Source organism: Megascapheus bottae, chromosome 15 (assembly GCF_031878675.1).
Source record: "Megascapheus bottae isolate mThoBot1 chromosome 15, mThoBot2.hap1, whole genome shotgun sequence".
Taxonomy (NCBI): domain Eukaryota; kingdom Metazoa; phylum Chordata; class Mammalia; order Rodentia; family Geomyidae; genus Megascapheus; species Megascapheus bottae.
This window is the reverse complement of record NC_143523.1, coordinates 27,110,549-27,125,301: the sequence shown is the minus strand read 5'-3', so window position 1 is coordinate 27,125,301 and position 14,753 is coordinate 27,110,549. Positions and strand designations below refer to the sequence as shown.

General features: G+C 42.8%; 1 protein-coding gene across 1 annotated transcript; it reads left to right on the top strand.

The window, feature by feature from the left end:
- Nucleotides 1-4,146: 4,146 nt before the first annotated feature.
- Nucleotides 4,147-14,015, top strand: Slc35g1 (solute carrier family 35 member G1). The gene is made up of 3 exons (XM_090346924.1): nucleotides 4,147-4,330; nucleotides 9,192-9,372; nucleotides 12,395-14,015. Exons 1-3 carry the CDS (start codon nucleotides 4,147-4,149, stop codon nucleotides 13,131-13,133), a joined length of 1,104 nt encoding a protein of 367 aa, XP_090203050.1. The 3' UTR covers nucleotides 13,134-14,015.
- Nucleotides 14,016-14,753: the final 738 nt, after the last annotated feature.

Sequence of the window (14,753 nt, the reverse complement as noted above, 5' to 3'; positions counted from 1 at the left end):
AGCCTTTTCTGAGCGGCTTATGGAGATAAAAGAGTCTTCAAGGACTTTTCTGCCCAGAGTTGGCTTTGAACCGCTATCCTCAGAACTCAGTCTCCTGAGTAGCTAGGATTATAGGCGTGAGCCACCAGCACCCGCCCTGAGTAAACTTTTAAGATGGAAAATAAGGCTGTAAAGAAAGTTCCCAAATCTGATAAGGGCATTACATTCTGTTTACAGAGATTAAAGTGTAGAACTCTAAGTTCATACTTTTTAAGTATGGGGATAAGTGAGAAGAAAACTCTGAAAGTCTTGTTTTATTGTTTCCTTTTCCCTCCTAATATTATTACTTTTTTTTTTTAGTGCTCACTCTCATAATTATGAGCCAGAACTGGAAGAAAATGCTTTGCATATCCAGTTTTTATATACCGACAGACCTGTTAATTAAAACTTTGGATCTGCATTGCTGGGGGGTGGGGGGAAGCGCTGTTTGTTTTGTTTTTATTTTGTTTTGTGATAAGAAATTGATATGGAGTGAGGACCATCATTACATTCATGATCCACTTGCTTAGCCTTCTCTGCAGGGATTACAGATGTGAAACACCAGGCCCAGCTACATTGCGCCTCCCTTAGTAGTGTACTCTCAGGAGGGATTTTCCTGGATTTTTCTTTTTGGTGGACATGGGACTTGATCTCTGGGCTTAGGCCTTGTCTCTGAGCTCTTCAGGTCAAGGCTACTACTGCTCTATCCCTGGAGCCACAGCACCACTTCTAGTTTTCTGGTGATTAATTGGAGATAAGTGTCTCTGGGGCTTTGTACTTTCTCGGGCTGACCTGGAACCACAATCCTCAGATCTCGGCCCTCTCAGTAGCTAGGATTATAGGCGTGAGCCACCGAGAAGGCTTTTCCTGGATTTTTTTTTAACCTAATAAACTTGATACAACGTACATAGTAGAATCTTTCCATTGCTAGACATCCATCACCACTATCTATCCATATGCCTATTTCATTAGCCCACACTGAAAACCCTACACCCTGTTAACACCAACTCTATTCCTACACCAGACTTGACTACCATCGTATTTTCTGTCTCTATAAGTTGACTATGCTAGCACCCAGTATTCAGTGGAACCATAGAATATTTATCCTTTATATTTGGTTTATTTCATTTCCATAATGTCTTCAAGCTTCATTCATGTTGTAGCCTGCATCAAGAATTTCTTTTTAAGACAGAACAATATTCCATTGCATGGCATACACTACATATTGGCCATGGATGGACATGGGAATTGTTTTTGTCTTTGTGAGTAATGCTATTAGGAATAGAAGTAGACACATACTTGTTCAAGCCCTGTTTTCAATTCTTCTGGGGTATATAGCTGGAATAGGAATTGTCAGATCACATGATAGTTCTCTGTGTACATTTTTGTGTGTGTGTGTGGATCATGGGGCTTGAACTCTGGGCCTGGGCACTGTACATGTGCTCTTCAGCTCAAAGCTACTGCCCTACCTCTGGGCCTGGGCTTTGTTCCTGAGCTCTACCTCCCTACACCTGGAACCACAGCCCCACTTCCTATTTTCTGGTGATTAATTGAGATAAGAGTGTCAAGGACTTTAGTGCCTAGACTGGCTTTGAACCGAGATCCTCAGACGTCAGCCTTCCGAGTAGCTAGCATTACAGGTGTGAGCCACCGCACCTGGCTCTTTGTACAATTTTTTGACAAGCTGTCCTTGACAATATTTTTCCCTGTTAAATTTCCAGAGCTAGTTTTTACCATCCATTTGAACAGTTTACTTTGCCTCTCTAGTGTGCCATCTTACATTCATCTTTAATAACTTACCTTTCGCTCATTTCCTCTATCCCTTAATAAGGTTATTTAGAAACACGATCTTATGTTCCACAGCAATGGCTTTTTCCAAAACATAAACATTAGACTTCACTCTTTGGGACAAATTACTGCTTCCAAAATCTTAAGGTTAATTAGTTAAATGGATAAGATTGTAACATAAAAACATCTCAAACTGGAAAATCTAGAAAAATGGATGAACATCTAGATGCAAGCATCTTGGATGAACCAAGAGGCTATAAACCACTTAATAATGTGAACTATAATAAGTAATTTGATTGAAACAATAATACACTCTCAACGAAGAAAAGTGCAGAACCCAATAGATTGATTGCCAAATTCTACCAGATCTTTAAGGAAGAGCTAACAATAGTACCCCTCAAATTCTCCCATAAAATACAAAGGGAAGGAATGCTACTGAACTCACTCTATGAAGCTGTATATAGATGGAGACACACACACACACACACATACACACAGAGAGAGAGAGAGAGAGAGAGAGAGAGAGAGAGAGAGAGAGAGAGAGAGAGAGAGAGAGAGAGAGAGAGGGAGAGGGAGAGAGAATTACAGACATATCTTGATGAACTTTGAGGCAAAAATTCTCAGTACAGTTATTTTAAACCAAATTCAACAACTTATTAAAAAGCTCACAAACCATAAATGAGTTGATTTCAAACAAGGGATGCAAGAATGGTTTAATATATGTAAATAAGTAAGTGTAATATGTAATAAACTAAGAACCAAAATTTACATGACCATTTGAATTGATGCAGAAAAAATCTGACAAAATTCAAATATTCTGAAGAAACTAGGAATAGGAGGAATGTACATGAACTTAGTAATATTAAGATGCATCTGTATATATCTACACACAACCAAGGTCATATTAGATGGAAAAAGTGGAAGTTATTTTCTCTAAAGCCAAGAACATGACAAATGTGTCCAGTCTCTCCACTCTTATTTAATATATTATTAGAATTTTTAGCTGCAACATGACAGGAGAAAGAAAGTAAGATAGATCCAAATAGGAATGGGAAGAACTTCTGCCAAACGACATGTGCAGATGATATGGTCTTCTATGTAACAGATCCTGCAGACTCCACCAAAAAAATTCTAGTTCTGATAAACACCTTCAGAAACATAACAAGATATAAAATCAGTAGTCAACATTAGTAGCCTTTGTCTACGCCAACAATGAGTGGTCAAGTTAAGATGTCTCAGTTAAACAAGGAGAGCAGAAGGGATGGGACCATAGCCACTAAAGGTCAGTAATGCCGGCCTACTACTTACAGCAGAGGACATAGACTCTGCTCCCTCTCACTTTCCCTATAATTCCACTCTACGCTAACTAACTCTTGTTGGTACTGGGGCTTGTACTCAGGACCAGGTCATTGTTTCCCTAACTTTTTTTGTTCAAGGCTGGTGCTCTACCACTTGAGTCCCAGTTCTAGTTCCAGCTTTTTGTTTGGTGTTTAAGGGGCTGGGGAGAGGACAGTGCCACTCCTGGGGCTTGAACTCAGAGGCTGGGCACTGTAGCTGAGCTTTTATTACTCAAGGCTGGCGCTCTACCACTTGAACAACAGCTCCACTTCTGGTTTTTCAGTGTTTAATTGGATGTGTCTCATTGAGTTTCCCGCCCAGGCTGGCTTCGAACCGTGATCCTCAGATCTCAGCCGACTGAGTAGCTAGGGTTACAGACTTGCTTCCGCCTTGTTTCTTTCTTCTTCTTCTTCTTTTTTTTAATTTGTATTTATTTATTTGATTAAACCTCTAATACTAGGAAAAACCCTCCCCTTCTCAGTCAAGTTCCAATGAGACTCGGAGCTGCGTAGAGTCTCCAGGGTACCGGGGCCCAGCACGATGCCGCACGGATCAACACCCACTCTGTGACAGTCAAGGGAAGGCCACAGGCCGGGTGGCGCCGGGGCTGGGAGCCCAGCGTCCCGCCGGCCGGAGCCAGGCCAGGAGAGGAGGGAACCACTGTGCCTGGGAAGGAGGGCACCCAGCCGCCAGCGCGTCTACCCCGACGGACCGCAGCGGAGGGAGGGACGGCTTCTTAGCCCGCTGAAGGCATCCCGGCGGCCGAGAGAGGCGTGGCGGAGCTCCCCCGCGGGGGGCTGGGGGCTGGCGGAGCCTCCGGGGCAGGCAGGGCAGCGGAGGACAAGCGCACGGCGCGGGGGAAGGCGGAGCGGAGCCCGCGGGGCGGCGGAGCCCGCTGGGCGCACGCGCATGCGCACGGGCGCCGCCGGCGGCCGGAAGAGCAGCGCGGCGGAGCGGCTGCAGCCGGCAAACGAGCGCGGGGAGAGCGCGGTCCGCGCGGACATGGAGCCTCCGGAGAGCGCTGGGGACGCGGCTGACTTGCAGGAGTCGGGGTTGAGGCTGACGGACCACGCGCCACCCCGGGAGGTGGATCACGAGCGGGTGGACGCCGAGGCGGCGGACGTCCCGGAGCGCCGCAGGTGCTGGCTCTGCCTCTCCGTGCGGTGCGGGTCGAGCCGGGAGACCGGTGAGTACGCGGTGCGAACCCCGCGCGGGTCCCACCTGGGGCGATCGCGGGTGGGGAGGGGGTGTGTCTTCCACCGGGGTGCAGTGCCCACCGCGCCAGCATCCCCTGGCGGGCTGCACGGCCGGTGTCAGGACGGGGTGTGGGGCGGGGGGAGTTGGTTGGAGCCTTTGCCACCCTTCTGGGTAGCCAGCCCCGCGCGGCGGCGTGCGGGAGCCCGGAGCCACGTGGGAGGTCCCCCGGGGAGGGAGCCCCCGCCACCCCGGGAACGCGTCTGCGAGGTTTCTCCCGAGGAAGTTGAGAAATGCACGGGCTCTTCTAGGAAAAGCATCGTGGCATCTTTGGAGAGAAGCACAGTGGAGTGCGGTCAACCGGTTCCTAAAGTTGGGGAGGTGCTTTGGGGGTTCCTCAACTTTTTAGATCGCAAAGACAAAGTATGCCTGGTTGGGACTTCCGTGCTCCATCCCCAAGGCCAGGAACCTCTCCCATGACAAAGAGGACCAAGTGAGGCTCAGGGCATTTGTGTCATTTATTTATTTTTTTATTTTGTACTTTTCCCATCTCAAGAACTGCCTCCTGTGGGCGAGACCTGGGCAGGTTCGGGCAGCACCTGGGTAAAGGATGCCAGCTTGCCAAACAACCATTCTAGGGAGCTTTCTACTGGAACAGCTTCCTGAAAGGAAGCCTCCAGAGATCTGTCCTTAAGACAAAGCTTTGTATCTGCAGGATCATTCCTAGGTCTCTTTCCCTGAGTGTGTGGCTGTGGGTTGCTGTGCCTGTCGCCCCTCTTTTCCTTTCCCTCTCTAAGGCACTTTCCCATTTAGACACACAAAGTCCAGGAAGATGGTTCTTATTGCATTTCTGTCCTTAATGCAAGCAGAAATGAAGTGATCAGACTTGTGTGATGGCTTGTGTATCGGCTAGTGCCACCAGGGCAATGACTCCAAACTGGGTTGACCAGACAGGTGGCCCTTGAGAAGGTCACTTTTTACCTTCTTACTTTAGGGTGGAATGTCCTTGTGAACTCTCAGTTGCCCTTTGAGCATCCACTGGGAAAACTGTGGGACTTGGCAAAATGACAAACCTGTGTGAGTGAAACTAAGAATCTGTCTTTTAAATCCAAGATGTTTTCAGATGGGCATCAGATAACGTTTTGAAGAAAAGAAAAAATGTGTAGAAAAACACTTTGAACTTCTGTTTTCATTGAATACTTTGGTAATCTCATTTTAGTTTTTGGTCATGGGACTTGAACTCTGGGCCTGGGTGCTGTACTTGAGCTCTTCAGCTCAAGGCTACCACCCTACCCCTGGGCCTGGGTGTTGTCCCTGAGCTCTTTAGCTCAAGGCCCCTTGAGCCACAGCCCCACTTCTCCTTTTCTAGTGATTAATTGGAGATAAGATTCTCAAGGACTTTAGTGCCAGGGCTGGCTTTGAACATTGATCTTCAGATGTCAGCCTCCTGAGTAGCTAGGATTATAGGCGTGAGCCACCACAGCAGGCTGTTTTTTGTTTTGTTTTTTAATGTAACCCAGGCTGGCCTTGAACTCAGATTTCTTCCTGCTGCAGCCTCTCAAAAGCTAGGATTATGCCTCCATGCCTGGCACCTGACCTTTAGACTCTTGATTTAAGTGGTTTATTTTTATTTTTATTTTTATTTTTTTTTGTCAGTTGTGGGACTTGAACACTAGGCCTGGGCACTGTCCTTGAGCTCTTCAGTTCAAGGCTAGTGCTCTACCACTTGAGCCAGAGTACCACTTCTGGTTTTCTGGTGATTAATTGGAGATAAAAATCATCAGGACTTCAGTTCCCCGGGCTGGATTTGAACCGTGATCCTCAGATCTCAACCTCCTGAGTAGCTAGGATTATAGGCATGAGCCACCAGCACCCTGCTTAAATGGTTAATCTTAACAAAGCTCAATTTAAAATCGAGGTTGAAACTGTTAAATCTTTCTTTACATTATGGGATGATCTTATAGCATACAGCTTTCTTAAGGCATGTATTTGTCTCTTCAGGAACAGCATGGATCTTAGACTGATCAAGAAGTTACAGTCCTGTGCCTTACAGTCTTCTGTAAGGTGTGGGCTCAGTAATCTAACAGTGAACTTTAGCTGAGCTTTTACAAGCCACGCATACAGCCCCTTTAGGTCTGTGGTAGGACTTGGAAAGTGAAGTTTTTGTATGGTATTCCGGTGATTCTAAATTCCAGCCATATTTGTGAATCACCAGCCTAAAGCAGAGAATAGAAAAACTGAACATGTTAAAAGTATTCTTTGGAAAAAGCTAACAGTGGCTGCTTACTTAATTTGAATTATTTAGAGGTACCATGTGGTTAGATACAAACATGGAAATGCATTACAGTAACAGATACCTCTTTGTTATCCCACTTCCTTGCTCATCTCCACTGAGAGAATTTGAAATCATTTTTAGAGGCTGAAAATTCCTTGAAAAGAACCATTCTTGCCCTCATTAACAAATAATAAAGGTCAGATAGACCCTTTAATATCCATCCCATTCTAATCAGGAACCATGAGCTTTAAGTATTTCCAGGCACATGAAAAAGATGTGTGTGTGTGTGTGTGTGTGTGTGTGTGTGTGTGTGTGTGTAAAAGTGTTGGCTTTGAAGGAAAAGATCATCACAGCCAAAGGTATCAAATATTTAAAAAGAGTTAAAAATACCATGTTGAGTTGAAAATATTCCTGGAGCCAAACTTTTAAAAATAAGTTTAGATGGGAGGAGATCCTCAAATTCATAGACAAGATGTTTTCTGTCTTCCATCTTCCTTGTTCTGTCTGAGGGTGGAGGTTCTGGGTATAAGTTGGGCTTCTCCTAAGAACAACTGTTGTATTTGGACGTGAATTCTGAAATTTCAAAAGCCGGGTTCTGAGGCCGACCACAGCCATGGCCTGTGTTTTGTGGTTCTTCACTTGGAAGTCTTACAAAGCTTCGTTCCCATGGCCTCAGTGTCTGTGTGCCCTTTGCTTCTCCAAGTGTTTGAGCACCTGGACACAGGCAGGATGTGGAGATTTCTGGCACCTGATGTGGAGTGAGTACTGGCTGTGCAGTAGCCTCTCCAGCTGTGGCCACTAGAGCAGGAAGAAGGGATGCCCTGGTACAGTGGGATCTGTGACTGAGAGGGCAGGCTTTACACTGCCCCCAGGAAGACTTATTAGCACACTTTGGACATGGCTTGTAGTCACTTGTGGGCAAAGGTACCTAAATGATAGGAGGATGTTGAAATGTATTACCTGATGTAACATTTTTCAGGGGAAAAAAAGCAGAATTATGCAATACTGTTCTATAACTGTGTACCACATTGTACAATTACTAGATTGGAGCTTCAGTCTTAGTTTTCCAGCAAATTGCATGTGTTCACCTCTCCTACAGCTCTGTGATTCTCTGAACCCACAGAGCCAGTTGTGTTTTCTTCTTTTTCTCTTGATTTTGTGCAAGTTCAGGAAAGAGGAGGGGGGGGGCTGGGAAACATGTATTTATTCTTCAGTGTGTGGCTGTGTTTTTAGGGAATTCTCTGATTGCTCTCTTCTATTTTTCTCTCCTCACTCTCAGAGGATTGGGTTTGATAGCAGGTTCTTACTGGCATGAGTGGATGGAGGCAAAGGATACCCACATAGGTTCTCTTAAATGGGTTGAATACCTGAGACCCTGGAGAAAGTACTGGTTTCCTGGTTCTCATCAAGTCAAGAAGTTAGGATAAGATGCGGCAGATCCATGCAAGGAACTTAGGAGTCAGACTGCCTTACAGTCCCTTTCTCCATTGGGAAGATGTGTTGTGAGCCATGAAAAGTGAAATCAGGATTTGCTTCACAGTTCATGATTGTGTTGCTGCCAATACTAAATATTAGGCGTTTGAATGTCTGAATTTCTCTCATATATTTTCATTCACTAAGTATTTATTCAGAGTCTTCTAGGTACCAACCAAAAACAAGACAGGTAAGGCTCCAGCCCTTCAGGACCATAGAGAGTCAACACTTGACCAGACCACACAATTATAAAACACTTTCCAGAAAGAAAAATTATTTTAAAAGGATTGCTTTCTTCAGAAAGCCAGATTTTCCAGTGAGATGTATCTTTGGGAAGTCGCTTTGTGTGTGTGTGTGTGTGTGTGTGTGTGTGTGTGTGTGTGTGTGTGTGTGTATTGGGGCTTGAGCTTGAACTCTTGTTTGTCTTTTTGCTCAAGCCTAGTGTTGTACCAATAGTGCCTCAACTCTACTTCTAGACTTTTGCTGTGTATATGCCTGGGCTGACTTCAAACCATGATCTTCAGATGTCAGCCTCTTGAGTAGCTAGGATTATAGCTGTGAGCCTCTGGCACCTGGTCAGGAAGTATTTTTCCACAAGTATTTTTTTTTTTTTGCCAGTCCTGGGCTTGAGCTCAGGGCCTGAGCACTGTCCTTGGACTTTCTCAAGGCTAGAGCTCTACCACTTGAGCCTCAGCACCATTTCCGGCTTTTTTCTATGTATGTGGTACTGAGGAATCGAACCCGGGTCTTCATGCATGCTAGGCAAGCACTCTACCACTAGGCCAAACTCCCAGCCCACAAGTACTTCTTAAAGATAACTTTCACCATTTTGGCAAGTTTCTTACTGCTTGACTTTTGAGGGATAATTCTTCAGTGAACTGAAGGAAATCTGCTTTAAAGGGCAAAATAGCATTTTTTTTTAAGTGCGTTTTTAAATTGTCCTTGTCTATGGCCTTTATCTTTACAAGGAGAAATAAACACTGTCCAGACAAAGAATACACTCAGGCCATTATAATAATCTGCCACCATTTCTCTCGGTTTTTAAGTGAAAGTTATGAAACATGCACCTGGAAGCAAGGACTAACCAGAATTTAATCTTTTTCAGAAGCCAAGAAGAAAGCACCCTGTCCTGGACTTGGCTTGTTTTACACATTATTGTCTGCCTTCCTTTTCTCAGTGGCCTCTTTATTTGTTAAAAAAGTGCAAGACGTCCAAGCTGTAGAAATTAGTGCATTTCGATGTGTGTTCCAAATGCTAGTTATTATCCCTTGCTTAATATACAGAAAGTAAGTATTCCTTAATTTCGAAGTAGAAGACATAACTAAATGTGTGCAAACTTATGAATTGCCTTAATTATTTTTTTCTCTGTGATATCCTGTTTTACCATAGATTTCTTAGTTTTGGTGGTCCTTGGCTCTGATTAATTAACAGTCCCAAGGTTCTAGCCACAAGGAAAGTTTTTACCATCAGCACATATCACATACCCTCCATAGATCAAGGAAGAGGTTTAGTTTGTTGCTACTCTTGTTTTGAGAACCAAGCTTTCCCCTTCGCTCGTACCACTTCTCCCCATTTTCTTCTGCCATGACTAATATTTGGAAGAATAAAAGTAACAAAGGACAAAGGAAGTAGTGTATCCAGTGTCAGAGATTTAGGTGGGCCGGTCAGCTCTCACTAGAGCAGACAGATAGAGGTAAGATTCAGGTTGCTGTTTTGTTTTGGGGTTTTTTTTGGTGCTGGTATTGGGGTTTGAATCGGAATGCTGTTCCTTAGCTTTTTAAAAACTCAAGGCTGTTGCTTTATCATTTGAGCCACAGCTCCCCTTCCAAATTTTTGGTGGTTAATTGAAAATCCGAGTTTCTGCCTCGGCTGTCTATCCCTGGGCTGGCTTTGAAGTGTGATCCTCAGGTCTCAGCCTTCTCAGTAGGTAGGACTACAGATGTGAGCTCCTGGCTCTCAACTACAAGGCCTTTTTGATTATTCAGCATGCTCAGTTCCCTCTTTAACTGGAGACAGTGATACTCTTTGGACTCTGGCCTACTATATGATTGCAGGGGTCAAATAAGAATTATTCTATGTCAGAGTTCATTGTGTAAAATGTAAACACATGAACATCACCTTTATTCTTACCTCACCCTTTGCCCCAGCCCTACCCTTCTTTTCTTTCCTTGTGGAACCCATCCTTCTCCCTGGGTTAAAACTATTCCTCCCTCAACCATTATAACCCCCACACCAGTGTACTTCAGATCTTTGGAGATGAGTTAAGTTCCTGACTGGCTGGCTCTTCCTTTGGGCATAGGTGTTTAACCCCCAATTAAAAATTGCAGTTGGCTGGGCACTGGTGGCTCACGCCTGTAATCCTAGCTATTCAGGATGTTGAGATCTGAGGATTGTGGTTCAAAGCCAGCCTGGTTAGGAAAAACCATGAGACTCTTATCTCCAATAAGAAAAAGCTAGAAGTGGCGCTATAGCTTAAGTGGTAGAACACTAGCCTTGAGCACAGAGAAGTTCAGGAGGAGAGCCCAATCCCTAAGTTCAAGTCCCATGACTGGCAAAAAAAAAGAAGAAAGAAAAAAGAAAATTTCAGCTACTAGCCACTGAAGTCTCCATGTTTCTCATAACACAGAGTCACACAGAATAGTTTTATCCTATATCCTGAGGAATTGGTAGAAAAAATTAAGATCTGCTAAGATTGTCAGGTGTTCCTCCTTAAGTGTGAACGGGTCATGGTATGTCAGGGAAGATATGGTAAGACTTAAGAAATTCCTAGAGTGGCTAACAACCATCTTCCCCATTAGGGAGTGGAAGTGTGGTCAGTAGAATATTCTAGAGCGTTCTTAAAGTCCTTGGTCCCAATCTGTTTTGATACCCAGCTTGCTAGCACAGATCCAAAGGTAGCTTGCCTGACTTTTCTTTCTTTTCTCCCCACCCCCTTGTGCCAGCCTGAAGCTTGAACTCAGAGCCTGGGTGCTTGTCCCTCAGCTTTTTTTTTAACCAATAGTGATTTTTTAAAAAAATTATAATATATAAAGAGGTTATAGTTATATTCACCAGATCATAGGTGCACTACTTCTTACACATTGATACCCCTTCTCAAAACTTTTTTTTTTTTTTTTTTTTGGCCAGTCCTGGGGCTTGAACTCAAGGCCTGGGAAATCTCATTGAGCTTTCTCAAGCCTAGGATTCTAGAGCCACAGCACCACTTCTGGCTTTTTCTGTGTATGTGGTACCAAGGAATCAAACCCAGGGCTTGATGCATGCTAGGCAAGCACTCTACCACTAGGCCACACTCCTGTCCCAGAGCCTTTTTGCTGAAAGCTACTGCTCTATCACTTGAGCCACAGCTCCACTTCCAGTTTTTTTTGGTGATTAGTTGGAGGTAAGAGTGTCACAGATTTTGCTGCATGGGTTGGCTTTGAACCTGATCCTCAGATCTCAGGCATGAGCCACTGGGGCATGGCTATACTTTTTTTTCCCCCTATGTATGTGGTACTGAGGAATCCAACCCAGGTCATTGTGCATGCCAGGCAAGCACTCTGCCACTAGGCCAAACTCCTTGTCATGGCTATACTTTTATTTCTAATCCACACATCAATGGCTATCTGTGTTGGGTCCAGATAAAGGCAGGTATTGCATAAATCAGAGCTGTTCCTGAGAATGTACAAAGTAGGTGCTTAATAAATAATGGGAAAAAACTGAAAGCAATAATTACACTTATTGAATCACTGCACATTCTTAGTGTGTTTTACTTTTCTCTTCATGAGAACATTGAAAAGTTCTTATAGTCAGTGACGAAAGTGAACTTTAACCTTGCTTCAGCTTTTATAGAGCAACTCAGGACATTGAGAACTTTCAGCACATTAGCCAGGATCAAGTTTCCTTATACAGCATGGCTAAATCTTGAAAATATATTTACTATAAAAATAACACATTGTCATCTTAGAAAACCTGGTAAAAAGGAACATTATGTGAGTCTTATTAAAGTATAATTACTCTTAACAGCTAGTCTCTATTTTCCTTTGGTCTCTTTTTTTTTTCCCCCAAGCGTAGAGAATCTGCCTACAGATATGGAAAATGGTGTGTTTATTTACTGATTTACAATTATGTGGATTTTTGCTCATATTGTGACCACTTAAAATGATATTAGCTATACTTAAATATTTTTAAAAGGTGTACAATAGATGCCAATGCTCTAATTATTCCCATTTTTTATATTTAGAACTTTTGAAGTACTGTTTAATTAACTATTTGACTTTGTAAACAAATACTAAGGTGGTTTATTATGTCTTTCTTCCTTTGCATTTACAGAACTGGTTTTATAGGACCCAAAGATCAACGACTTTTCCTTTTTCTCAGAGGAATGCTTGGTTCTACTGCCATGATCCTTATGTACTATGCTTTCCAGAAAACGTCCCTCGCAGATGCCACGGTCATCGCCTTTAGCTGTCCAGTGTTTACTTCACTATTTGCTTGTATATTTCTCAAGGAAAAGTATAGCCTTTGGGATGTTTTCTTCACCCTGTTCACTATCACTGGAGTGATCCTTATCGTGAGGCCACCGTTTTTGTTTGGTTCTAGTACTACAGGGAAGGAAAAAGATTACTCCGGTCACCTTCAAGGGACATTTGCAGCCATTGGACATGCCGTGCTGGCAGCAATGACACTGGTTATCCTGAGGAAAATGGGAAAATCTGTGGACTATTTTCTCAGTATTTGGTATTATGTCATCCTTGGCCTTCTTGAATGCATTGTTGTCCTCTTCATAACTGGGCAGTGGAGTCTGCCTCACTGTGGGTTGGATAGGTTGTTTCTCATATTAATTGGGCTCCTGGGTTTGGGGGGTCAGATATTTATCACAAAAGCACTCCAGGTAGAAAAAGCAGGACCGGTGGCTATGATGAAGACAATGGATGTGGTCTTTGCTTTCATCTTGCAGATTATTTTCTTTAGTGAGGTGCCCACCTGGTGGACAGTGGGGGGTGCTCTCTGCGTCGTAGCCAGTAGTACTGGAGCAGCTGTTCGTAAATGGCTCCAGAGTTCCAAATAAATCATCATGGTTGAGATCTAGAGATTTTTTTTCCCTCCAAGTACGTCGTCACTCTGGTTAGACACACCACACAGACACATGCTCACACACACATACACCTGAGAAGTATGCATTTATTCATTGATATTTAATTTTACAAACTACCATTTTTTAAAAATGGTATGTCTTTAATTAGAAGAATAGCCAGTCTGTTTGATCTAGCAAAAATTTTTGGTAGCTTTTGTTTTTGCTTTGGTTTTCTTTTTGTTGTTGGGAGGCATAAGCATGAGAAGAGCTTATTTGAAGAGCGCAACAATTTTTATGACTGTAATATATATAGCTTTAAATGTATTTTTGGTACAGATGAGATATGGGTATAGGAAATTTTACTTTTTATTTTTGGGGGGGTTTGACCTCAGGGCCTGGGCACTTTTCTCTTAGCTTTTTTGCTTAAGGATAGTGTTCTGCCACCAAGCCACAGCTCCATTTTTGGGTTTTTGGTGGTTAACTGGACATAAAGAACGCCACAGACTTTCTTGCCTGGTCCGGCCTTGAACCATGATCCTTTAGATCTTGGCCTCCTGAGTAGATAGGATTACTGTTACAAGCCACCAGTGCCTGGGTTTTTTGTTTATTGAGACCACATCACCTTTTGTAGCTCAGGTTGCCTTGAACTTGTAATCCTGCTTCATCCTCCTGAGAGCTGGAATTATAGTTATGCACCACCACATCCAACTTAGATACTGTTTTAGTAGCGTAGAACCTAAGAAACTTACTAAAATGCTGCTATAATTAGTATTATGTTAACTGTTCATTTGCAACAATTCCAGTTTGTATGCCAAAGCTGAAATGGTATAGGTGCCTACATACTGCTGTTTATTAACTTATTGGTGTATTACTATGTGAATGAGCCTTATTTTTAAGGATTTTATAAATGATTATCATAATTTTAACTTGTATTTGTGCCTTTTCATTTTTATGCTGGAATTTTATATGTAACCTGTTGAAAAAGTTTTGAAATTGCTATATTTTGTGTTTCAGTGGTAATGACAATGGAAGCCATTTTGTAATTTGCTTTTTTTTTTTTAAACATTCCAAGATGTCCAGTTTTTAAAATCACAGGATAGAAATCTTGGCATGATCAGTGTGCATAATTTTCATCCTGAAGTTTTCTCCTCATTTAAATATGGTTTTCTACAAATTTTCAGTGAATTTGTAAAGTGATGCCAAATAATTTTCTCAGGATTTTATTAGGTTGAACCATAGGAAATTGCCAAAATTTGTTATCATGTTCTCTAATAAAACATAGTTCTACAAGATGTATCCCTTGCCCACTAAATCATTTAAAAAACTTTGGACTGTTTTTAAAATAACTTTTTTTTAAAGTGCAGTTCTGCTACTAAATGTACTACAGTCTTTTCTTGTAGTAAAACTTACATTTTGTGTTAAATGTAAAGATATGTTAATCTACTGTTAATTGACTTTCATAGATTTTTTTTGTGTGTGTGTGTAAGAAAAAAAATCTGGTAACTTCTAATATTTCAGCATGGTTTTGATAACAGCCAGGGTCCACCATGATGCTAAGATCATGAATTGAGGCCATAACTGGAGTCCCATCAGGCCAGTAGTCTAGTGAGAGAA